Here is a 26,339-nt window from a genome sequence, read left to right on the forward strand (position 1 = left end):
AGCAGAGTAGTTTTGAGTGGGGTTTTTAACACCAAATTTCCACTTTCAGGAAACTTTTCCCACATTGATTGGAATGCCACACAGCCTCTTTGTGATGATTCTGGGGCACACAGTCAAGGCAGCCTGTGCTGGAAAGGCTGACTGGGCTCCAATACTAGCAGCCTGCCTTATCCTAGGTCAGACTATTTGTTCATATTAGCCCACTACTGCCTATTCTGGCTGGCTGTGGCTTACTAGTGGCTCTGCAAGGTCTGAGAGCCTACACAGCATTTGATACCTGGTCCTTTTGACTGAAGAGACCAGAGATTGAACCTGGAACCTCCTGTAGGCAACGCATGTGGTCTACTACAGAGTTATGGCCAATCCCCACATTAGCGAACAGTGCACCCTAAAACACATCTGAACGCCACTGCCCAGTTTGTGCTTTGCAAAAGATCTGTATTGGTGGGCAGGCTAGCTTTTTGTCATCCATGAATAAGGAATCCAGATAAATTTCTAAGACCCAGAGTTTTTTATTACTAGGCATACCTGTGTTCCACTTTCTGAGTTCCTGGAACACAGCTTCAAAGCCACCAGAACAGAAGATGAATGTCCAGACCTACATCACTCTTTTCCCAACACCTGCCATTGCTGTAGCCTTCTGATACCCCCCCCCCCTCAGACTTTTCTGTCCTGCCCCTTCCAGGCTAGTTCCCATTCTGGAACCTCCCTTTCAGCTAGCTTAGCCTAGTATAGGAGTAGTAGTAGTACAACAACTCATGCAACACGTTGGCAACTAATATACACACAATAATTACCAAAGTAATTATACATTCTATATCAATCTTCTAAGAAAAATACAAAACCTTGTGCAAAGCCACAGATACTTGCAAACTACCCAATCTAAGATGAACTTCTAATGTTTGATTTCAATGGATTTTTCAAATGCTTAACTCATTTGTTGATATGTATACTGATATTCAATTTCATAGAGAATACATTTCTTGACTTAAGCTTAAGAGACTGATTTGGGAGTGTTAACTAGTGACTCCTGTAATGCACTCCACATGGAGCCCCCCTTAAAAATGGTCCGGAAGCTGCAGCTGATGTAAAATGTGGCTCTCAGCCTTTTAAGCAGGGCAGTAAGGTGAGACTCTGTCATTGGTCGTAAAAGCAACACTCACCACCTTTGAGCCAACAAGCCCATTTCAAGGTATTGCCTTAGAAGTCTTGAAGTCCAAGCATTGTGCTCTAAGATATGCAGGAAGCCCCTGCTCATGGGACAGTGACCCAAAACAGAGCATTCTCTGTGGACACCGCCTCCCTCAGATAAGGGCATTTGTCCCCCATGTTGTATTTAGGCATGAGCTGAAGATTTTTTCTTTGCTGAGGCATTTGGAAACTGGATGTTGTTTGAGATTCAGCAGCTTCTTGTGGAGATGATTTTTATATTGCTTAGATATGTAGTTGTTCAGCAGACATTATTGACCTTGTGCTCCCCAGATATTTTGGGACTACAAATCTTATCAGTACAGCCTGCAGGTGCACTATGTTGACAAAGACCGCTGCAGATACATTAGTCATTGTATAGATTTTCCTTAAGAAGTTACACAACCACCTTAGGCTCTTTGGGGATTGAGGGTAGGATAGAAATATATAGTAATAATTTATAATAAAAGTAATAGTAGTAATAATAATAAATAAAAGTAACAAGCATTAACAACAAGGTCTAGCCCTTTGTCTTGATCCATCGTACCTGGTTCATCTTCTCCTTGAGCTCCTTCATCTCACGCTCCCTCCCCTGGATGATGCGTTTGATGTCATTGATGCGGGGCCCGAAGTTGGCCAATTCACTTTCCAGCTTGGACTTTTCCTGTTGGGTATAGCATTCTATTAGGGATATAATTCAGAAGGAACTGAGGGACTGATGGTAGGAATCTCTCTCAAGCTATATCCAGCACAGGGGTGAACTTGCATGCCCAACCTTGGTAGTCTTTGATGGTTGCACAGGACAGCCCTCCAAATGAACACCCCCAAGCATCTTCTGCTGCACCTACTGCTGTAGCTCTAAGGCAAGAGGTAGCATCCCCTACAAAACTCAGAGAGCTACCTTGGAAGTTGGAGGCCTGAAGGATGCATGGTTCCAGCAAGCCGTCATACCTGGAGATTGAGAGCAAGATGACGGGTCTTGGTTTGCTCCAAGTCACTTTGGGAGTATTTCAGACGCATCTGCAAGCCATGGGCCTGGGACTGGACCTGGCGCAGCTCTGCCTCCTTCCGCTTGGCTTTCATTTGCTCCTGGAAATGAGAAAAGGAGATGTAGGGGGAGTGGGGTGCAAAAAGAAAAATGGAATGAGAAAACAATTTTGTTGTTATGCTGCAGCCAATGTGAAGCAGCTAAATTCCAGGAATAAATTCATAAGGCGTAAAGGAGGAGCCCCAATGCTGTCTCAGAAAGCTGAAAACAACTCCCCGACAGGTAGCTAGACCCAGTCCCCTGAAAAGATACATTTATGTACTATTAAGGATTACAGAACTTTTCTTGCAGGAATATAAATCAGTAAATGTTTTAATACGAATACTAAATGTTTTAATACAAATGTTAAAAACATTGTAGCTGTGGGTAAGGGATTGTGATTAAGATTGAATGGAATTGGATTAAACAAACCTTTGGAAGCAGAATGAAAACAAAAATGCCGTACCCTGAAATCTAGCACGCAGGAGTAAAAACAATATGTTTATGTAATTGGCTGTTTAATTATATTTGAATTGGAATTGTGAATTGGCACTGATACAATGTGGCATATATTGGATTTTTTGTAATTGAAAATTAATAAAAATTATTTAACTGAACACACACAATTGCGAAGAGCTAGTGGCCCAGTTTGCGTGCAATGCTAAAATGTAGTTTCATGTTATGTAGATGAGTTACAGCTCAAGTGCTTCCACCTCTCCTACTCCAGTATGGCCAAACGGAGAATGGAAGCTTCCACTTTTGTTTTAGATTAACCATAGTTTGTACCATTACTTTGAACTCCTAAGCTGCAGTTAATCTTAACTTTGTAAATTGGTTTTGAAATTGGCTTGTTTCCACTTGGTTGGATGAGACTAACCATACTTTCCCCAGATTTGGATGTCAAGATAAGCAGTGGTTAATGTAAAAGAAGCAAAAGCTTCTGAACTCCTTGCAGTCATAATGGGGGCGGCAGCAGGGAGAGCATATGAGTCTGATGCTCACTGTGACTTGTCCTTGTAATGCTAAACGTTATATCACATGCAAATACAGCCAGTGATGCACATGCAGTATAATCCTAAGCCTGTTTTCACAGAAGTCCCCAGTGGGACTTACTTTTTAGGAAGGGTATTGAGGAAGACAGCCTAAGAGGTGGTAATCATCTGCCTGCGTTGCACCACTTCAAACTACAACTGGGAATTTATACAACTGAATACTTTTACAGACAGAAAACAACCTTCCATAGCCTAGACTTCACTTTTATGTGCTAGGTTACAAATTCAGGGAGCCATTTTTGTAGAGAGGAACATTCAATCATTTTTAATTCCTGTCTGAAAGTCTCTTTCCAAACCATAAACTCTTGTCAGGCTCTGAGAGAAAGTAAGGAACAAGGAAGTACTCACTGCCTTGACTGTCACTTCTCCCAGTCTTGAAAATTACTGCTTTTAAAGTGCTCAGTGGTTTGATGTATCTCCATGAAAAGTTAACAAGTATTTTAACTGGAATTTTAGCTTACACTGTATACTTTAACTGTTGATTTTATTTGTACTTTGATTTTCTTGAAACTTGATTTTAACTTTGCTTTTTGCTGACAATTTTAATATGTATTTTGTATTCTTTGTAAACAGCTTAGATGTCTTATTTACAATTAAGTGGTATATAAATCCTGTTAAAAATATAAACAAAGTTAAATACTGCCAGATTATCCACATTTGGGGAGAGGCATTCATGGAAAGCCAGTAAATCCGACAAAACCAGAAACAAGAAGGAGCTTTAGGAAGAAGGATTTCTGGTGAGCAACATAAGGAAAGTTTGTGTTAAGCACAACCCCTTCAGCCAAAATGACGCCTCTTGTCTTGTTCTCCTCAATATCCCACTCTTGCCTGGCAAAACACCCCATTACTTCTCTCACCTTGTTCTTCCATCAGTCTGCTCAATCTCTATCTGAACTGCTATGAGTTCTGATGGAGACCAAATCCCTGAGACTGGATAGGCACCCTGTAATTATGTGTGTAGGACTGTAGTGTCCCCTTTTTTTGGTGTTGTGCTCCCTATCCCTGTTAGACCCCCTGAGCATCCCAAATGAGCCCTGGCGCATTTTTAGCTTGGGACCTTCAATGATGCCCCAAATTCTTCTCAGTCAACATTTCTCTATTGATGCTATCAAGAGCTTGTAGCAGAACTTGGCAACTAAAAGCCATTCCAACCTTTAGCTCCTCTGTCAGCCTCTCTTTCTTCTCTTTCAGCTTGTCCACAGCCTTTTCATCCCAGCGCCTGGCCTTGGCTTTCAGGTCACTGGCACCTCCTGAGATCACCCCAGACTTCTGGAAGAGGGTCCCATCCAGGGCTACAGTCTGGAAAAGGATGAAGAAGGGAACACAGCAAGTCACGCCAAGAAGCAGCAGCCACCTCAGGTCTTGGCTATCAGTCACCCACAGCTAGTGATGGCTACAGTAACAATATGCTACAGTACACAATATGCAGAAGGAAGCAGCACTTTTTGAGTTACAGCAAAGACAGGGCCAAGGGTGTTCTGCAGTTCTGTGCAAACACCAAACTGGGAACTGAGTGCACAATTTAGCATCCTGAAAAATCTCATCTTTAAATTTTCATTAAAAGTGTCTAGCCCTCCTGGCTGTAAAGACCAGAGGAAGCTTTTCATTAACAAGAAGCTGGGGCTTTGGTGTCCTTTTAGAAAAAGCAGAAACCAAATAAAGGAAATACCAGCACATTTTCTTAGTCTGTAATACATCTATGCAGTGAACAGAAATTCAAGGTTCCTTGCTGTAGAATCTTGACTGGGACTGTGTTTGTAGTTCTGGAGGAGGCTGAGAGGCAAGAAACTTAAGAGTGGCTCGCAAGATTTCTCAGACCTTGTGACGCTGGTGCCCTCCAAAGGCAATGCGACGGGCATCCTCCACGTTGTCACACACAAGGGCATTCCCGCAAGCGTACTGCAGGGCCTTCTTGATGTGAGGCGGCTCGTAGCGAATCACGTCAATCACCAACTTGGCTCCCTTCAGCTCCCGGAGCTTCTCGTCTGTCGGTTTCACCTGCAATATATAGGCGTTTTGGCTCAGGGGGAAGGCAGAGATGCAAAGTGACAAGCTTATGTCAGTCTGCAGATCACTCAAAGTTACTCCAGCCGCTGAAGTGGAGGCAGTCCATCCCCATCACCTTTATAACTTTACATGTATACCTTTGTTTTAAAAGCAGCTTATCGTTGAAGCGAGGTGGCTACATGGGAAGGAGCAAAAGGGGGAAAACTGAGTCCCTTGGGCAGGAGCTCTGTGCAAATCCTACCTCAGAATCAGTCTGAGGGAGCTACCTATAGAAAGTGTTGGGAGCTGAACAGGTGGCGGGGTAGGGAAAAGGATACCACCTGATCATCGGCAGCCTAGCACAAACATGGAGATTTATCTATCTCTGTAGTAATCCACCACCATGCCTAGGTCTTGTTAGGCCTCACCTCAAGGTAGTCAAGGGGCAGGAAGGTCTCAGGCTCTCCTCGCTGCTCCTTAATGTACTGGATACAGTCCCGGCCAGTCTTCTCTGAATCAACGATGATGGCATCCATGTTCTTGCCCAGGACCTTGGTGACAGCGATCTGGTATTTCTTCTGGGTCGGCTGGCAGAGGTCAATTAGGCGCCCGTACTGTGGGAAACAAGGAAATGGAATGAGGCAAGGAGGGGCCCTGGCCTCCAATTCTACCCCACCCACCCTCTGCCTTATACGCTCGGCTCTGCCTTGAGTTTGCTATTGTTCTTCTACACTTACCACAGAGCCAGGGTAGAGGCGCTTGATGCTTTCCATGATCTCAGCCTTGCGCTGCTGCCGGCTGTTCTCCTGCCGGTCAATGCGAGCATCCCCCAGCTGCTCCATCACCTGGTTCAGCTCCTTGTTAATCTCATCGATCCGGCGCTTGGCCAGCTCTACCTCCTCCGTCAGCTCCCCCTCCAGCTTCTTTTGCTCCTCCAAGGACTGCCTAAAGAATGAGCAGTAAGAACTCCCTGATCACTCCATGCCTGCATCAGGCTTGGTTGCACTGTGCTGGGAGGGACTAATATGAGGACTTGTAGAGTGGGCCTCCTAAGCAAACCCAAAACAGAGCCCAACTTCCTTATCCTTTCCCCACCAGAGTCTGCTTAAGGCACACATCCCCAATATTATGTGGCCCCTTCCTTGCCCTTACTTGCTAGTAGCAATATACTCCTCCAGCTTCTCAATACGTTTTTGGTTTTCTTCAATCTCCCGCAATTTCTGCTTTATCTTGGCCTACAAAACAAAATGAATAAGCCAAATGTGAGCAAGCACCAGTGGAGCTTAGCTCAAAGCCAGGGCCCTCTTCAACCAATGCCAAAGACCAGGCTCTGACCCCCTTGAATGAGAACCACCTTAACAAGCAACATTACCAACTGACAAGGTCACTTAATCTATTGGTCTTACATGATCAAGGTGTCTCCCCTGCCAGGTAAGTATCTTACTTCCGGGGTGGCGCCATCAGTAATGGCGGACTCCCTCTGATCCGGAGGGACCAGCTCTATGGGAATCGGGTCTGTTCCGCTGCGGCGAAGCGGGGACCCTTGAAAAAATCACAGGCGGGTGAAGCCTGTGACCGTGGGACTTGGCGGGCACCTTTTGCACCCCCCCCCCAACTTGCAAAGGAGCCCGATTACGGGTTCCGGAGCGGAGCGGGGAAGCGGCGCGGTGCTGTGAGTCAACTGCTTCTTCCGTGGAGCAAAGCCGCACAGCCGTTACCGGAAAGCGCTGCCTTTTTCCTGTGACAATTTGGCTACAAAACAACTATCCGTGAGTAGGCTAATTTGGGAAACAAAGAAGTAATTTGATACCGAAGCGGAGAGGCATAAACAGGAAGTCTGCCTTCCGTTCTTTGTAAATAGAGTAAAGCAATGAACTTGTAAGCGAAAACCTTGAAAGACGTTTGAAAAAGACTATAATTCTAACATCAAACAAGCGATTTCCCCCCTTGATTGCAGGAGAGGAGGGGGGAAAGTTCTGAACTGTATTTTCCTGCAAAACGAGAGAAAAGGAAGCTAAAATCCACCGCTTAAACCTGGGAACGGGTTGCCAGTGAACAATGAGAATGCCGTACTGTGAAATGCGCTGTTGGTGAAAGTACTCTTTGACAGCTAACTCTGCAAGTGAGATACAAGTGAGATACAATATTTCTGGCTGGCTTCTCCTGGTTTTAAAGTAACTGGAAAACAACTGAAATTGAAACTGTCGTCTTTTTTGTGAATTGGGGGATTAAAAGAAAAAAGGTTAATTATTTTAAGGCAACAACTCTTGACTGCTACTGTGTCCCCCTAGAGGAAGTTTGAAATTGTTACAATAACAGCCGGGCCAGGGGAATTTTCCACTTCAAAACAAATTCTGATCGTGGGATCGACCTTGGGCCTTATCTAGAGTGTTATGGCAGATGGAAAGGAGAAAATAGATTTGCTTCAGGAAAAAACAACGAGGTCTGGTAGATCATTTCGTCCAGACGTTGGGCTGCAGCGAAGAGCATCAACATCTGGTCCTTCTGGATTACCAACAGGAGCCGCATTGGTACAATCTAAACCCAAAGGAATGGCATCTGAAGATGTTTTGGCTCAGGCATTAGGTAAAATTAATGAATCTTTGGAAAGAATAAGTAAACAAGTAGCTGAAGCATCAGTTAAAATTGATCAAAACACCACAAGTATTAACAATTTGGGACAGAAGGTAAATACTAACAGAGAAACCATTGAGAAATTACTACAGGAATCTACCTTGACCCGAAAGACAGCTGAAGAAGCAAAGGAAATAGCAACTGCTGTAGAAGAGAAGATACCACCGATACATAAACAACTTGAAGACCGCAGGTCAATATTGTCTATGATTGAATTGAAGGAGAAGCAAACGAATTTGAGGATCAGGGCCGTACCTGAACTTGAGAAAGACAATCTGACTGACCTTCTTATGCATGAATTTGCAGACTTTTGGAACCCAGATTTGGAGAAGGAAAACTTTAAGATAGTGAGTGCTTTTAGGCTTGGAAGAGGAGGGAAGAAGAACAGGGTGAGAGACTGTTTGATTACCCTCCAAACAAAAGAGGAGAGAGATAAAATCTTGAGTCTGCACTTTCAGAAGACTTTGGAAATGCATCAGTCAAGAGTGGAGATATTTAAGGACATTCCCAAATATCTTCTGGACCTTAGGTCCAATTATAGAGATTTGGTCGCCCTGCTGAGAAGCAACGGAATCATCTTTAGGTGGGAATTCCCCCAAGGCCTATCCTTTAGCTACAAAGGGAGAAAGATAAAAATAAGATCAGAGGACGACAAAGAAAGATTTTTGAGAGACCACGGAGAAGACCTGCAGAAAGAAGCTGGAGAAGAGTTAAGAGCACTAGAAAGAGGAATTTTAGACATACCAAGATTACCTCCTGAATTAAAAGACCGCCTGGAGAAGGTGATACCACTGACAGAACAGGAACAGGCACTTGGTGCAGTTGGAGGAGAAGTAAAGTAACTACATCATGGCTCTGCAACTATTAAGTTGGAATTGTAATGGTCTCAACTCCCCTCAGAAAAGGAAAACTGTGTTTCATTTATTAAAAAAGGAACAATTGGACTTGATTTGTTTACAAGAAACACATGTAACAAGGCTACACAGGAAAGTATTGATCAACAAAAGACTGGGCCAGGATTTTATTTCTTCGGACAAGGTAAAAAAAAGAGGGGTAGTGATTTATGCAAAGGAGAGACTATTACCGAAATTTATCTTCAAAGATGACCAAGGAAGATTTGTGGCAATTGAAATTCAAACACAAGGAGAGAAATTTTTGATAGTAGGAGTTTATGCACCAAACAAGGGGAAATCTGAATTCTTTAAAAAGTTGCATGAGACCTTGATGGACTATTTGGATTATAATGTGATTTTGATGGGAGACATGAACGGAGTGGTACCTACGCATATGGACAAGGCACAAAGACAGGTAGTCACTAAGGACGGCAGACTACCGAAATGTGGAAAAAAGAGTAATCTGGGACGCAAGCAAAGCTGTTATGAGAGGGTTCTTGATACAACAGAACGCATTAAAGAAGAGAATCCAAAATGAGAAGAAGGATAAAATATTGGAGAAAATAAAAGAAACTGAAAAGAAATTGAGAGCAAAACCAAAGTCGCAAGAGATTTTGAGAGAATTAAAGTTACATCAAGTACAATACATGAAAATGATGAATCAGGAGATAGAATGGAAAATCAAACAAATGAGACAAAAGACATTTGAGTCGGCTAATAAATGTGGGAAATTGTTGGCTTGGCAAATGAAAAAAAGACAAAAATTAAATACGGTTACCAATTTAGAAGTGGAAAGAAGGAACATACAGAACCCAGCTGAGATTAGAAACTGTTTCCAGAGGTACCGTATTTTTCGTCCTATAAGGCGCACCGGCCCATAGGACGCACCTCATTTTTTGGGGGGGGGGAATGAATTAAAAAAAAATATTTCCCCCCCCAGCCCTGGCTGCCGCCCCAAGCCTTGCGCTCACCTGCCCGAAGCAGGGGGAGCCCTCCGGAGGGCTCCCCGTGCTTCGGGGCGACAGGCTGCCGCCCCAAGCCTCGCGCACCCAGCGGGACCTCCTGCCGGGCGGGCGAGGCTTGCAGACACTCGCCCGAAGCAGGGGGAGCCCTCCGCAGGGCTCCCCGTGCTTCTGGCGACAGGCTGCTGCCCCAAGCCTCGCGCACCCGGCGGGACCTCCTGCCGGGCGCGCGAGGCTTGCAGACACTCGCCCGAAGCAGGGGGAGGGAGCCATTCGGAGGGCTCCCGTGCTTCGGGCGACAGGCTGCCGCCCCAAGCCTCGCACACCCGGCGGAACCTCCTGCCGGGCGCGCGAGGCTTGCAGACACTCGCCCGAAGCAGGGGGAGGGAGCCATTCGGAGGGCTCCCGTACTTCGGGCGACAGGCTGCCGCCCCAAGCCTCGCACACCCGGTGGGAACTCCTGCCGGGCGCGCGAGGCTTGCAGACACTCGCCCGAAGCAGGGGGAGGGAGCCCTTCGGAGGGCTCCCCGTGCTTCGGGCGACAGGCTGCCGCCCCGAGCCTCGCGCACCAGGTGGGAACTCCTGCCGTGCGCGCAAGGCTTGCGGACACTCGCGGGGGCTGCAGGCTGCTGCCCGCAAGCCTTGTGAGCCCGCGGGTACTCCGGAGTGGTGGGGCAGGCAGCGGGGAGAAGCGCTCTTCTCCCCGCCGCCCGCCCTGAGATCAGATCCGGGGGCAGCAGGAAGACGCGCTGCGTCTCCCTGCTGTCCCCGGAGTGGTGGGGCAGGCTGCAGGGAGAAGCGCTCTTCTCCCCGCCGTCAGCCTCCAAACCACTTCAGGAGATAGCGGGATGGCGGCGTTCCGCCTCCCTCTGTCCCCCGACCTTGTGGGGCTGGCGCTGGGGCTCTCCAACCCCTCTCGCTCTCCAGGCTTCAGTGAAAGCCTGCATTCGCTCCATAGGACGCACCCACATTTCCCCTTCATTTTTGGAGGGGAAAAAGTGTGTCCTATAGGGCGAAAAATACGGTACTTTAAACAACTATATACACAAGGACCACAGAAAGAAATTGATTTAGATCGATTTTTGAAAACAAATGGATTACAAAAAATCTCTCAGGAAAATAAATTAATGCTGAACTATAAAATAACTGAACAGGAGATAGAAGGTGCCATTCAGAATATGCAACTAGGCAAATCTCCAGGACCGGATGGACTGACTTCTAGATACTACAGATCCTTTAAAGAATGGTTAGTCCAACCTTTGAAGGAAGTCTGTAACGAAATAATGGGCGGGGAAAGGGCACCAGAGTCGTGGAAAGAAGCGCATATTACACTTGTACCGAAAACAGAGACTGAAAAGATGCAGCTTAAGAACTACCGCCCCATATCATTGCTCAATGTGGATTACAAAATCTTTGCAGACATTTTGGCTAAAAGACTAAAAAAAAGTGTTAATGGAAGAGATTCATAAAGACGAAGCTGGCTTTCTCCCGGGTAGACACTTGTCTGATAATGTGAGAAATATAATTAATATTTTAGAAAAATGTACAAGACTGGAGAGAAAAGATGTTGGAAATGTAAAAAAAAAGAGGGCGACTTCCATCATATGTGGTGGTCATGTGAAGAAGTGAAGAGGTTCTGGGGTTCTATCTATGATGAATTGAAAAAGATACTGAAATACACATTTCCTAAAAAACCAGAAGCATTTCTTCTGGGAATGGTCGGTGAGGAGATTAGAAAAGAAGATCAAACCATGTTCCAGTATGCAACGACAGCAGCAAGACTACTGTTGGCACAGAACTGGAAATCATCTAAAATCCCAACTATTAGTGAATGCCAAAACAAGCTATTTGAGTACTCTGAGCTAGCAAAAATGACACAGAAGATCAGGCATCAGAGTAATAAAATCTTTATTAATGATTGGAATAAATTTATATCATACATGGAGAAAAACTTAGGTAACATTAAAATAACAGTAGGTGAATTATAGAATCTGCGAAGTAAAGATAAAGGTAGAAAGAAGGAACTGCAAGAAGGGTATCAATGGGATATAGCTTAAATCGTGGTGGAGGGAAGTCAGAATGATGTTATGATAATTAATACTTTTGGAGAAATGTATTTACGTCTTGATATTTTATTGTCTACATCTGTTTATTTTGCGATGTCTTTTTTTTCCTTTCTTTCTTATTGTGATTTTAAAAGAGTGAATATTGGAAATAAAAGTTATTTCTAAAAAACAAACAAACAAACAGTGGTTAAGAAAGTGAAATACCTGGGGATTAACATGACAGCAAAAAATGGGAATCTATTCAAAGACAATTACGAAAAATGCTGGGCTGAAGTGAAAAAAGATTTAGAAATTTGGTCAAATTTGAAGCTTTCACTGCTAGGCCGTATTGCTGCGATAAAAATGAATGTATTGCCTAGAATGTTGTTTCTGTTCCAAACACTGCAAATTTTGGACAAAATGGACTGTTTCAAGAAGTGGCAGAGAGATATCTCTAGATTCGTCTGGCAGGGCAAGAAGCCTAGAATAAAATTTAAAATACTAACGGATGCAAAGGAAAGAGGTGGATTTGCCCTGCCAGACCTTAAACTTTATTATGAATCAGCAGCTTTTTGCTGGTTGAAAGAATGGCTGCTTATTGAAAACACAGACATTTTGGATTTAGAAGGTTTTAATAATGTATTTGGATGGCATGCATATTTGTGGTATGATAAGGTCAAAGCACATAAAGCATTTAAAAACCATATTGTCAGGAAAGCATTGTTTAATGTCTGGATAAGATATAAGGATCTACTGGAAAACAAAACCCCAAGGTGGCTGTCACCGATGGAAGCGAAGGCTCAGCATCATCATCATCAACCTTTTATTCGACCGTCAGTCAGAAAAAAGTACAATTGTCAATACACAGTTAAAACATCCAAGAAGATTTCTGAGCTTAGCCAACACTAAAATGGGCTAAACAGATAGCCCCATATCAATACAATCAATTAAAGTCTTGCGACGCTTAAAAGCTAAAAAAAGAAATTTGGCCACCAAGGAAGGTATAGCTCTAGTGACGTTATTCAGCAAGTGTAAAACCTGGTTTTCTCTGGGTAGGGAGCTAAATTGACATAGAAGTGGGTCTATAAAATTTTGTCTAAGCTCTGCATAAGAAGGGCAAGTCAAGAGAATGTGTTCGGTGGACTCAACCACACCCATGGCACAATGACAGGTTCTCTGGGCGTATGGTACTCCCCTGTACCTTCCCCACAATATCGCAGAGTCAAGGACATTTAATCTAGCCGCTGTAAGAAGTCTGCGGTATTCCACATAGTGGATTTCTGCAAGGTAGGGGGCTGGTATGGTCCGATAGATCTGGTCCCCTAGGAACATCCCTGGTTTTACCTGGGCTATGTCCTCTTGTCTAGCAATGTCACTCAGTCTCCAGGAGATCACAGCTCTAGCTTGATTGTACGACATAGACTCAAAGTAAAGGTGAGACAATCCGCAGGATTGAACCTCATTAGTGACCTCCCTTTCCCACGATGATTGGAAATCGTCCCTCAATATCAAGGGGGCAATACCCACTGGTTTAAAACAAAGCTTGAGCCATAGCCAGAGCTTCGTCTTCAAGGCCACATACCGTAGAGCTTGCCAGCCGACCTCTAATCTCATAACTGCACCCGCTACCGAGGGGGGAATCCTAAGGATGGCTCTAAGGAATCGCGTTTGGATAGAATCCAGTTTCAAAAAGTCCCTACGGGAGCCTAAAGAGATGCCCACCAAAAGAAGGGGGAGGACTTTCATTTGAAAGAGTCTCAAAGCTATCGTCACTGATTGAGCCTGATTCTTAGCATATAGAGATCTAATCTGGATGGCTGCTTTAGATGCATTAGTTGTTATATAGTCTCTATGGGCCAGAAAAGACCTATTTGACCGTATTACTTGTCCCAGATATTTAAAGCAGTTAACCTGCTCTAGGGGGATCCCGTTCATCGACCATCGATAGAGTCTCGGTCGGGCAGAGAAGACCATGATCTTGGTCTTAGCATAGTTGGGTTGGAGCTCATGCTGATCACAGTATTCATGTAGAGCTTGCAACATTCTCCTCAGTCCAATAGGGGATCTAGCAAGAAGTGCGGCGTCATCCGCATACAGAAGAACATTCAGAGATCGGCCTGCTAGTTTGGGGGGGTGGAAAGCATCATTGGCCATGTGAGTCACCAGTGAGTTAATGTAAAAGTTAAACAATGCTGGGGCCAATAAACAACCCTGTCTTACCCCTCTAGTGGTGGTAACGGGGTTGGAGACTAGGCCTTTATTGTCTAGCCTGATTCTCAGAAAGGTGTTTGTATGGAGGCTGATAATCAGATGAAGGAGACGACGATCGATATTTGTTGCAGCCAGTTTTGTCCATAGCTGCTTTCTAGAGATTCGATCAAATGCCTGCTTAAGGTCAATAAAAGCCACATGAAGAACCTTTGGGGCTTTGCCGGCATACTTTTCCGCCAGGTGATTCAAGGTTAATATTTGGTCTGTAGTAGATCTTCCAGGGCGAAAACCCGCCTGTTCATCGGCAATGATATTGTCATCCTCCATCCATTTCGATAGTTTGTTTAATAGGTACCCCGAGTAAATCTTCCCAATGACATTTAGCAAGCTGATTGGCCTAAAGTTGCTCGGCTCTGTACGTGGGCCTTTCTTATGTATTAATACAATCAACGCAGAGCTCCAGCTAGAGGGAAATTTTGCTGTTTTGTTTATATACGTGTAAAGTGCTGCTAAAAGTGGGATCCACCAATCTTTATTTGCTTTGATGGCATCAATGGATATAAGGTCATCACCGGGGGCCTTGCCTGCTTTAAATCGATCTATGAGAGTTTCAACTTCAGGGCATGTAACTGGGTCCCAATCGGGCAGTGCTTCCGGCTCCACCGTATCTCCGCAGGCATCATGGGCTGCATACAGATCGGCGAAGTATCTTTCCCAAGTGTCCGCTGAGATGTGGGGTTCTATTCTTGCAAGCGGCCTACCCAGGTATCTGGAAATTAACTGCCAAAAAGAGGCTGGATTTCTATTCTCTGCAGCTATCAAAAGGTTGTTCCAATTGTTTCTTTCTGCCTCAAGCTTCTTTTCCTTTAGTAGGGCTTTATAACTTCTCCTGAGGGTGATAAGACGGTTACTTGGCATGGGGTCATTTGATGCTCTGTATGCCAACCATTCATTATACAGATGATTCTTGAAGTTTTTGCATTCCTCATCGAACCATTTTTTGTGGAAAAACTGTTTACCATGCTTTGTGGGGGACCGGACTAGTGTTGGTTTTAGAAGTTCTACTATATCGTCATATATTGGTAGAGGCTCATCCGCCTGCATAAGGGAAGCCCTTTTTATTTGGAGCTGATCAGATCAGAGAAGTTCGTTCAACTGCTGGGCCGAATTGGAGGTCCATTTAAGGGCTGTAGGTCTTATCTCCAGATGATCATTTGATAGGTGCACAAAGGAGTGCCTATCAAGTTCGTCAGCCAGAGTCAAGGAAATTTCTAGAGGGAAGTGATCACTCTCCAATCTTGTAGCCACCTTAAAGCTGGATATTTTTGGGGTAAGGTCAGGAGATATCCATACAAAGTCAATAGTGGATGCACGTGAACCTGACCAATAGGTGAATTCGGCAGGGTAGTCCGAGCTGACTGCCCCATTTAGCAGAAGGAAATTGAGGGCCAGCAAGGTTTGCCTGCATTTGAAACCTGCGTAGGTGGCTATGTTATCTTTGAATTTCCTTGGTAAAAGATCTGTAGTCACAAGAGGTGAAGAAGGGTACTTGCTAAATTTAGAAAATAAGATTTGGTCAGTATGTGACAGGCGTCCATTAAAATCTCCCGCCAACAGAAAAGTGGCTTCGGGGTATTTATCAAAAAGTGTTTCCAATGTCACTTGGATTTCCTGCCATCTCTGATCAACCAAATTTCTCTTATAGATTGGGCATAAGTAGATATTGATCACTACTATCGTTTCCTCTGCTGTTTGCAACTTTATAATCAGCATGAGTGACGACTGGATGTCAATTTTTTCGGCCTGAAAATTTATGGCTAAGGAAACAAAGGTAGCCAAGCCTCCTTGCGGTCTACCATGTGATAACGAGTTCTGCGTGGCATTCAGGTAAAAGCCCTTGTATCCTGTTAGATAGAAGTCCTCACAGGCCCATGACTCTTGGAATAGAAGGATGTGGCTGCCATTTATATAGGCAACAAATGATGGATCTGTCAGTTTGGATTTAATACCAGCCACATTCCATGATAGTAGTGTAAGAGGCCGCTTTGTGTTTCCCTCAAGTCATGATTTCTCTTGCGTGGTTAATCCTGGAGAATCCAAATGGGGGTGCACGCTGCGTGGAGGGGCAGTAGGGTGAAAAAAGGCAGTGATTTTTGATTGTTTGCATTTCAGGTTCAAGTTGTCACATGTCACAGGAGCAGCCAGTGGCTGGGGCGAATTTATAGATCGCTGTAAGAGAAAGTCTTGGTACGAGGGGGTGTTACTAGCCGACAAGTCCATAGACTCGTCGTTTGCCGTATGCTCTATAGTTGCAGGAGTCGTGCCTTGAGGATCGAGGCTTGTTGATGGAAAAGCACTATGTAAGACAGAAGAAAGACATCCTTTTCGGTTAGCTTCCAGTAGCATGTTTAGCCTTGCCACTGCCTCAGTGTTTGTCCAAAGGGCTGCTGGATCTCCCAGAGTCTCTTGCATCGTCATGGTATCAGCACAAGGAATGCAGCCATTTTGAGGACTGGAGATCGTTATCGCTGCAGGGGGGTCCACATGGGCTTGTGTCTGGCAATCTTTAGGAGCATCTATAATAGCCGAAGCTGGACCTGTCAAAGCTCTACCCCTTAAGGCAGTCCCTTCTTGCCGGTGGGATGGTCGGTTAGTAAATCGTGGGGAGGGGTTCATAGGAAGGGTCCGTTGCTGGGAATTCCGATCATAATCTTCAATCCTCCTTGTAGGCCTGCTAACCAAGTTTGCTGAGTTTGGGGTTTTCCCAATAGTGCCCCTACAGTTGTTAAAGAAGCATCTTTGTGGGAAGATTCCAAACCAGTTGAGACGATTTTGAAGTTTGCTCAAAAGTGCAGGGAGCCTGGGAGAGTCGAACTTGAGCAACAAGCGCTTAAATTTTGGAGTCTCTGGCAGCCATTCTAATGATAGGAGACCACCCTGGGCCAAGGCTCAGAAAAAGCTCAATATGGAGGTCAAATGGCCGAAATATTGGGAAATTTTGGAACAAGAGGGAGATAGACTGAAATTGCAGAGTTTTGAGAAATTAAAAAACAAAGTGCGAGACTGGCTTCATTATTATCAGATAATGGAGGCATACAATTTGGATAAGAAAATTGGCTTCCAGGTGGAAAAATCAAAACTAGAAACAGAACTGCTAGAACCCAAAACTAAGATTTTGTCAAAGATGTATAACTTGCTGTTGAAATGGAATACACAGGATGAAACGGTGAAATCTGCTATGATTAAATGGGCACAAGATGTTGGACATAACATAATGATGGCTGACTGGGAACAGTTATGGACAGTTATGTTTATGGCATGTAATGCCTTAAGAGAGAATATTATGAAAATGATATACAGGTGGTACATGACACCAGTAAAGCTTGCAAAAATCTATCATTTGCCCGATAATAAATGTTGGAAATGTAAAGAGACTGAAGGTACATTCTTTCACCTTTGGTGGATGTGCCCAAGGATTAAGGCTTTCTGGGAGATGATTTATAATGAAATGAAAAGGGTATTTAAATATACCTTTCTGAAGAAACCAGAGGCCTTTCTCCTGGGCATGGTCGGCCAAATGGTGTCAAAGAAGGACAGAACTTTTTTTATGTATGCCACAACAGCAGCAAGAATACTTATTGCAAAGTATTGGAAGACACAAGATCTACCCACTCTGGAAGAATGGCAGATGAAGGTGATGGACTACATGGAATTGGCGGAAATGACTGGCAGAATCCGAGACCAGGGAGAAGAGTCGGTGGAAGAAGATTGGAAGAAATTTAAAGATTATTTACAGAAATACTGCAAAATTAATGAATGTTAGAATGATGTCAGAATGAAGTTAAGTGGTTTAAGCAGCAATGTTATAACGGTGTATGTAAAAATGGATTATTAACAGGTGAGAATCCAAAGTTATAATATATTAAGTTAAAGGATTAAGATAAAAACAAAGAGGGAAAGAAATTGCTGAATTAACTAATTGAATTGGAATACAAAAAAGGGAGGTGTGAGGAGGTCAGGGAAGCAAGGAAATGAATGTAAGGTGGAAAGATTGATGTATTCTTTTTAAGTGTTTTTTATCTTTTTTTGAATTTTGTATTTTTCTTTTATTCTTATTTCTGTCTTTTTTCTTTTTTATTTATGTAATTTTTTTCTTTGAAACCTTAATAAATATCATTTTTAAAAAATAATAATCTATTGGTCTTAAATTAGTCAGCCGCAAACACTTACTTAAGCTAGATCACCTAAGAGGCATTGAAGTCCTCTTCTAGGGAAATAAAGAGACTGACAGACAGAGAGCAAAGGGGAGAGAAGGTAAAAAAGCTGTGGGAGGATCAAACTACTCTGGTTATATGAAGAGGAAAACATAAAAAGCATATCCTGCATTCCAAGTAAGAGTGAAAGATTGATCTTGGGTATGGAAAGGCTGTACGTCTCTGGAATCCACTTGTTTCATGGAAGCAGGAAATACAAACCTTCAAGCTTCCCTTACAGCAGGTGTGGGGAACTTTTGGCCCTCCAGAACTGCATCAGCCCCAACAAAAAAAGGTGATGAGAGTTGTAGTTCAGCAACAGCTGGAGGGTAAAAAGTCCCCCAAGACCTGACATACCTCTTCTCTGGGAACTTGCTCAACCAATTAATTCCTAAGAGAGTTCAGAATATTTTCTGACAGCAGTCTTCCCTGACCTGGTGTCTTCCAAATTCCCATCAGCGGGAGGAGGATTGGGGCTCCCTCAGCTGGGGAGCAGGAGCACTTTAAAGGCGCTCCCACCCCGCTGCTAACTTGTGTCAGCCAGGAGAAGGGTCAGGGGCTCCGTAAAACGGCAACGGCAGCAGAATGCTCCTCAGCCAAGCAGTTTAAGCAAGCAGAGGGAGGAACAAGCTGTATTGCACCTCACCGATGAAGTATGCAGGCAGAGTGCAATGGCGGCTTCACTCAGTGGTATATCGGTGGTGAAACTGTCGCCACTCCTGAGTCCCTCTACCTCCAGCACCCAGCTAAAGCTTGTTTTTCACTCAGGGCAGAGGGACTCAGGAGCAGCAGTGGCTTCACATGCAATATACCGAGTGAAGCCGCCATCACAGTCTGCCCCTCATACCAGTCCTGGGTGATATATCGATACATCATCTGGCGTCAGCTCACATGAAGGGAGAACAATCCTGCTTAGCACTGGGTTCCAAAAGCACTGCTTTCAGCAGCTCATGTGACTTTCCTGCAAGCAGGCAGTTGGCCGGTGGTGAAGTGTTTTCTTTCCCACTGCTGCTGCCACATGCCCGCGGGAGAACAACATGAGCTGCTTCAAAAGGGGCTTTTGAGCAGGATTTGATCTCATGGAGAGTAAACCCTACTGCCTTGACTGCACAATCCTGTTCCCTGCCAGGAACAGGGCATGCAGCCAAGACAGGAATAAACCATGTCTCCCTGTCCATCAGCTGACATCACCAATGATGTCAGTTGATGGCTGAGTGGGTGTAATTTGGGGGAAATGGCCCGAGATTGGCCTGTGGGCTGGAGGTTTCCCACACTGTCATGGAGTAAGCTATTCAAACTCCTTTACCTGGAGATGGGGGACACTTGGCTTGCCACAAGTACATGTGAAAAGGATCTTGGAGTCTTGGTGGACCACAATCTTAACGTGAGTCAACAGTGTGATGCAGCAGCAAAAAAAAAACACTAATTCTTTTCTAGGCTGCCTCAAGAGAAGCCTAGTGTCCAGAACAATGGAAGTACCGTATTTACTTGAGTCTAAAGTGCACCTTTTTTGCCAAATTAGGCTGTGAAAAATTGGATGCACATTGAATTCGATGGTGCATTAGACTTGAGTAAATATGCACTTCGCTGCCAGCTTGCGCTAGCTGGCATCAGGATGCGGGCTCCATCCCATCTCTCCATTGAGGAGTGTTCAGCTGTGCACCCCTCTGTGCGAGCCAGAGGCAAGGTGTGGGGTCCTTTAAACTGCTCCATTGAGGGGCGCACAGCTGTGCCCCCCTCAAGAAGCTACTGCAGGTGGTGGAGGAGGAGAGGGCAGCTCCCTGTCATCTGCACAGCCCTGCCACCTCGCTTGGCTCCTCTCCCCTTCCAGACCTGCAGCACCTCAAAACTTTCAGCTTGTCTGTTGTAAAGAGTGCACCTCTTGTCTACACGCATTACATTCGCCAGCAAATACTTTTTTTTGGTTTCAAGGTTCTGCCAACTGAGGTGTGCATTAGATTCGATGACACATTAGACTCGAGTAAATGCGGTAATGGTCCCGCTCTATTTTGCCTTGATCAGACCATACCTGGAATACTGTGTCCAGTTCTGGGTGCCACAATTTAAGAAGGATACAGTGGTGCCCCGCAAGACGAATGCCTCGCAAGACGGAAAACTCGCTAGACGAAAGAGTTTTCCGTTTTGGAGGTGCTTCGCAAAACAAATTTCCTATGGGCTTGCTTCGCAAGACAACAATGTCTTGAGAGTTCCTGCTGGTTTTTTCCCCTCCCCCCCCTTTTTCTAAGCCGCTAAGCCGCTTATCAGATGATCCGATCAGCAGATAAGCCGCTAAAAGCCGCTAAAAGCCGCTAATAGCGCTAATCTGCTAATCCGTCAATGGGCTTGCTTCGCAAGACGAAAAAACCGCTAGACGAAGAGAATCACAGAACGGATTCTTTTCGTCTTGCGAGGCACCACCGTATTGACAATCTGGAACTTTCTGACAGTACGAGCTGTTCAACAGTGGAATGGTCTCCCTGGGGAGGTTGTGGACTCTCCTTCCTTGGAGGTTTTTAAGCAGAGGCTGGATGGCTATTATCATGGATGCAGTGCAGGGGGTTGGACTAGAGTACCCTTGGGGTCCCTTCCAGCTCTATGATTAACAGTTATCCCACCCCTTTCCCTGCAGTCCCTGCAGGGTGATGCAGTCCACAGGCTGAACTTCCCTGCCCATCACCAACTGGAATAGCAGTTCTCTTTCCTCCCTCTTGCAGCACAACAATCAATACATTTCCCCTTGTATCTGTCTCCCAGCCATTCTTGTGCAAACCATTCACTTTGCAGGCACTGCCTGCTTTGGCTGGTTCCACTGCCCAACAGTCTAAGCGACGGCTGTGCCAGTGACACTCTTGCTGCCGGACTCAGTCAGTCAGTGGCTGACACTGGGTCCACTCCCCCTTCTGCCACTGGAGCACATGAAAAAAGCCAGGGCTTCTCCCTGAAGGAAGGCAGGACGGAGAATGGTGCTTGTGGGAGATGGGAGAACCCAGTGGAGCTGGCCTTGCTGCTGCCATCTTGGAGAGGGCTGCACTTACATTAGGGCTGGACAATATTTGGTTTTCAACATCGTGATATATCACCAGCTAAACATCATGATATGATGTTTTGAGAGTTAATTTTATTGTGTACTATTCTAATAGATTAATTTAGTATTATTTACTTTTACTAATAGATTACAATCTAATGGATTGAATTTTACTTTTTGGATATAAGTTGTTCCATTTTAAAGTTATGTTTTATTACAACTTTTTGTATTGGATCAGATTATTATAAGGTGTGCATTGTTTGTTGCATATTTTGTTGCTGTAAACTGCCTTGTGTATAGCAATATAGAAAGCTGGTATTCAAATAAAAAGTGAAATAAAATGAAATACCGATATAGCATGATGCCTGAAATAAGGATGGAGCTATGCAGAGGCATTGGCTGGCTTCACAGTTTTTCTCACATTGTGATTTTTTGCCGGCGCCTGCTCTTGCGATTCGCTGCCCCCTGCAGGAGGCAGAAGAGAGCTGAGCCAGCAGTTAACGGGCGGCAGGAATCAAGAGAAGCCTTGGCTGGCTTCACGGTTTTTCCCACGTGGTGATTTTTGCATAGCACCCACCCACCCACCCCATGATTCGCAATATAATTCCAGGTGAAAAACTATGAAACTGATATCACAATATGGACTTGAAACTGGTTTTGGACAATTCATCGATTTATCGCCCAGCCCTAGCTTGTGCACCACTACTGGCTCCTTCCAAAGACTCAAGGTCAGTTTGATCTGTACTACGGAACTGGATCAGATCCAGCTGTATAAAGCCTTGGGGAATCAGGAATACAGTGTCACCAGTTTCAAGGAATATATGATGCCTATCTATATACAAGCTGCTGTTATGGCTCCTCACACATTTTGTGCTTAAAGTCCTCTCTCTTCTTTGACACGGCTTTTGGCGATGGGACAATAAAAAGGCAAGGAATGGCGGAGTCTGAGATGACTGATGAGAAGGGAAGGAAAGGACGGGAAAACTGATGGGGAGAATGGGAAGGAATGTAGGAGAACTCATTTACGCAAAAAAATTGAGAGGGACTAGGTGCAATTCTGTGGGGGTGCATAAAAAAGCGATAGCACATAACACAGAAGCAGGACAAACCTAAGCTGATCAGTAAAAGATAAATGCAAAGTAAGAGAGGAGTTAAGCAACTTCACTCAGTTTGTCTAACTGGTATAAACATGCAGTTTTCTAGTTTCTAGTTGCATAAACATGCAAAATCTAGTTATTCTGGGTGCAGGTGAGTTTCTGTTTTTTCCTTAAAAGGATGGGGCAATGCAGGCCAAGTCCTGGAAATAGGAGGAAAATGGGGAAGGCCTGCTCCAACAGGGTAAACAACTCACCTCAGTTTCTACTTTCTTCCTCTCCTCCAGATCAAGGCGGTCCTGATCTGCCTTCTGGTCACGGTTGAATTTCTCCAGCTCCTGGGCCAGGGTGGCTGCTCGCTTGCTGGCCTCTTCCTTCAGCCGGTGGTATTTCTTCACCTGTTTGATAAAAGTAGGAAGCAAAGAGAGCAGAACATTTTGGAGACGGTTGCCCAGGACACAGAGGTGGTTGCCTTTGAGAGAGCTTCCCCTAGAACAGCTACCCGGGATTGTAAGTTGGGCCACAATCCTTTTACAGTGGTACCTCGGCTTAAGTACTTAATTCGTTCCGGAGGCCCATTCTTAATCTGAAACTGTTCTGAACCTGAAGCACCACTTTAGCTAATGGGGCCTCCTGCTGCCGCTGCACGATTTCTGTTCTCATCCTGAAGCAAAGTTATTAACCCGAGGCACTATTTCTGGGTTAGCGGAGTCTGTAACCTGAAGCGTATGTAACCTGAAGCATATGTAACCCGAGGTACCACTGTATATGCTTACAAAGGCCAATGCTTCCTACTCAGACCAGCCTGGGCATTGAGGCACATCAAAAGCTGAGAACATCCTTCTTTGCCCATGTGTGAACACACCTGATGCTTCTGCGCTGAACAGCCCCAAATTTTGAAAATGTTGAAAGAGGCCATCAATATCCAGCAGAAGAACATAGCATTAGTAGACTTATAAATCACAAGATTAGTGACTCGCATCTCAAATGGAACCACCTCTTCCTGTAAAAACCCACCTGGGAACTTTCTCTCTCAGCTTCCCCCAAGAGGAATGCCTGGCCCCTTCATTGCCCTCTTTTAGGTGCACTTTAAATTAAGGTTACTAGATTTTTTTCAGTTAATTCGGGGACACTTTTCAACTTCCTACTGAATAGATGGATTTTGTCAGGGGACTAATTTGTAAATCTGGGAAACAGGGACGTCTGGTAACCTTACTTTAAATGCTATTTTTATTTCAGCAGGAATTGAGGGTGGGAGCTATGACTTCCTGTGCTTTTAAAAAAACTGCTGCTTTTAAATCACTTCTAACTTACTGATACAATTTATTTTATTTGACTGTATTGCATTTTAGACACCATGAGTATTTCTTGCTATAGCAGGGTGGAACATAAATTGCATAAATATTTTAAGAATTGCTTAGGGCAGGAGTTCAGTATAAGGTAGCTCCTTCTATCTTCCAAAGTCACATGAAGTCTCTGACATGAATACTACTCATATTGATCCAGAGCAGACTCCAACATATAGTTAGCAGAGTAAAAACTTAAACACATTGCAGGATTCCCCAAAAATAGATGAGAGGCAATTAATACTTCATCCAGCAAAGCTTTACTGCTACTGAAGGCAAATGGGCATAATGGTCACAAATCCAATACATTCAGGGTTGGCACTGTCTATAAAGAATCCAGTTGCAGTAGACTTACAATAACTTATAATAAGACTAAAACCTTAACACTGAGCATACTATATACAGAACACCAGACCAGAAGAAGAGAGATAGAAAGTGAAACCCAAGCTCCTTCTGGCCTCTGATTATAGGCAGCATGACCTTGCCAGAAAGAGATAACAGGACCAGTTTAAGCCAGCTGTACTCAGCTTCTCTGAAGGAATAACCCAAACATTATGAATAGAATAGACACTTATGTGTCAGCTAGAAACTTCCACCTTGCACCAGTTTCTTTCACACAGAGAAGCTTCCAGAACCCTCTTGAATTAATTAGAATAGGAAAGACCTCTACACATCAGATCAATACTTTCTGCACCAAGAAAGGCAAACTAACAGTCTCCTCCTTCCAACACTGTTAGGAGCCACAGATCCCATCTCAGCTACTCCCTTGACCATACCTGGTTCTCCTCCAGTGTGAGGTCCCGGCCTTGGCTCTGGCTCTCTTCTTCCATGCGTTCCTCAAACTCCTGCCGGGCCTTCTCCACAGATAGCATCTCCTTCTCCAGTTCATCCATATCACCCTTGCGCTTTTTATACTGCTTCTGGGCATTCTGCAAGGACTTCTTGGCAGCTTCCAGCTTTTTTATCTTGTGGGACGTATTTTCCTTGGCCTTGATGTACTGTGGGCGCTTCTGGTTCAGCTCAGAATCCTTTTCCCTGCAAAACACCATGCTTTTGTTATGTATGGCAATTGCATACCCAGTTTCCATGAAAGCCCAAGACAAACTCCCGTTCTAGATCAGCATGCTATAAAGTCAAGATGGGGAACTTGTGGCCCTCCAGATGTTCCTGGACTACAACTCCCATCAGCCCAAGAAAGCACAGCAAATGGTAAGGGTGATCAAAGTTCAAGTCCAGCAGCATCTGAAGGCCACAGTCTCTCCACCCCTGTTGTAGAAGTAGATAAAACAGTTCTATAATTTGGGGATAATGCGTCCAGCATTAATGCTCTTCTTATCAAGGCGCTCCTGATAAGCTTCCAAGGAAGCCCTAAGTTTCTCCCCAGACACTGTCTGAAGATCTCTGGAGTAGATTAATTGTAGTATCACTAAAATTATCTTGCTTGAGATATTCTTTCTATCTATTGTTGTACATACATTTAAAATTTTTGAAAACACTCTAAATCAATTTGCTTTAGGACAGGGATATCAAGGAAAGATTTTATTTGGGATTAGTTAGCCCTGGCCTTAGCCTCAAAGTCCCCACACGCAAAACCACATTGTTAACTAAGCAACTATTGACCAGTTGTCCGGTACAATTTTAGGGTTTGTTGGTACACCTGATTTGTGTTAACACAGATCCTGTATATGCAGGAGACCTCATGGTGATTGGATCTGGGTTGATAGAACCAAATCTCCAGGTTTTGCTTTTATAGTAGAGCCCAGAATTCTGAATGTTGATTCTTTGCTTCCCACTATACTAAAACCTATCAGCTTACTTGATCTCCTTCTCAATTTGCTGCTGCTCTCTCATCACTTTGCCCAGCTCCTTCTTCTTGTCCTTGAGCTCATCCTCCACTTTGTCCATCCGCTTCTTATCCTTATCAATCTCTTTGTTTTTGGAGCCCAGCTCCTTGTTCAGTTTTTCTATTTCAGCTTCATTGTGATACAACTTGAAGAGTTGCAGCTGGACTTGAGCTCGCACAACCTCGTCTTTCAGGCGCTGGTACCGATCTGCCTGTCCCCCAAAAAAGGAGAACATAAGGCATAAGCTGTGGCAACACATGCTGCAAGCCTAAAGGACTTCTAATCCCAAGCACTGACCAGAGTCTCAAACTAAACCCACTTTACCTTAACAGCAACATCACCACACTTTTTGGGCTTCATTTTATCTCTACTTAACCAGGCAGTAAGCCTCATTGAATTCAACAGGACTTACTTCTCAACAGACATAGTTAGGATTGCACTGTTAGGCTGCAATCCTATCTTTACTTACCTGGGACTATGTCCCACTAAACGCAGTCCCTCTCAGGGAATCTAGGAATTCAGAAGTACTGTACTTTTAAAAAGCACTTAAAAGGAGAGCAAGGAGGGCAAAATATGAGTGTAATAAGGCAGGGCACCCTGAAGCCAAAGGAGGTGAGGGGAAGATGAAGACAGCTGTAAGGCCAATTTTATATTTAAGTAGAAAAAAATGTCACAGAAGGACAAAAAGAATGAGGCAGCAAACAAAGAGAAGAGCTAAGGAGGGGAGGAGAATGAAGATGCTTGAAAATAAAAGATCAATTCCTCAGAGCGGCTGGGTA

General features: G+C 44.4%; 1 protein-coding gene across 1 annotated transcript in view; it reads right to left on the bottom strand.

Moving 5' to 3' along the window:
- Positions 1 to 26,339, bottom strand: part of SMC1A (structural maintenance of chromosomes 1A) — a 38,358-nt gene that overhangs the window by 8,186 nt on the left and 3,833 nt on the right. The window contains exons 5-14 of the mRNA XM_081177334.1: positions 25,533 to 25,771; positions 24,493 to 24,751; positions 22,628 to 22,768; positions 6,406 to 6,488; positions 5,991 to 6,198; positions 5,682 to 5,867; positions 5,086 to 5,265; positions 4,420 to 4,566; positions 2,140 to 2,277; positions 1,736 to 1,852 (exon numbers count right to left, since the gene is read on the bottom strand). Coding sequence (XP_081033460.1) covers positions 1,736 to 1,852; positions 2,140 to 2,277; positions 4,420 to 4,566; positions 5,086 to 5,265; positions 5,682 to 5,867; positions 5,991 to 6,198; positions 6,406 to 6,488; positions 22,628 to 22,768; positions 24,493 to 24,751; positions 25,533 to 25,771 — 1,698 coding nt within the window. The remainder of the gene's footprint in view (positions 1 to 1,735; positions 1,853 to 2,139; positions 2,278 to 4,419; positions 4,567 to 5,085; positions 5,266 to 5,681; positions 5,868 to 5,990; positions 6,199 to 6,405; positions 6,489 to 22,627; positions 22,769 to 24,492; positions 24,752 to 25,532; positions 25,772 to 26,339) is intronic.

The sequence above is a fragment of the Podarcis bocagei genome (assembly GCF_964188305.1).
Source record: "Podarcis bocagei genome assembly, chromosome: 17".
NCBI classification, from domain to species: domain Eukaryota; kingdom Metazoa; phylum Chordata; class Lepidosauria; order Squamata; family Lacertidae; genus Podarcis; species Podarcis bocagei.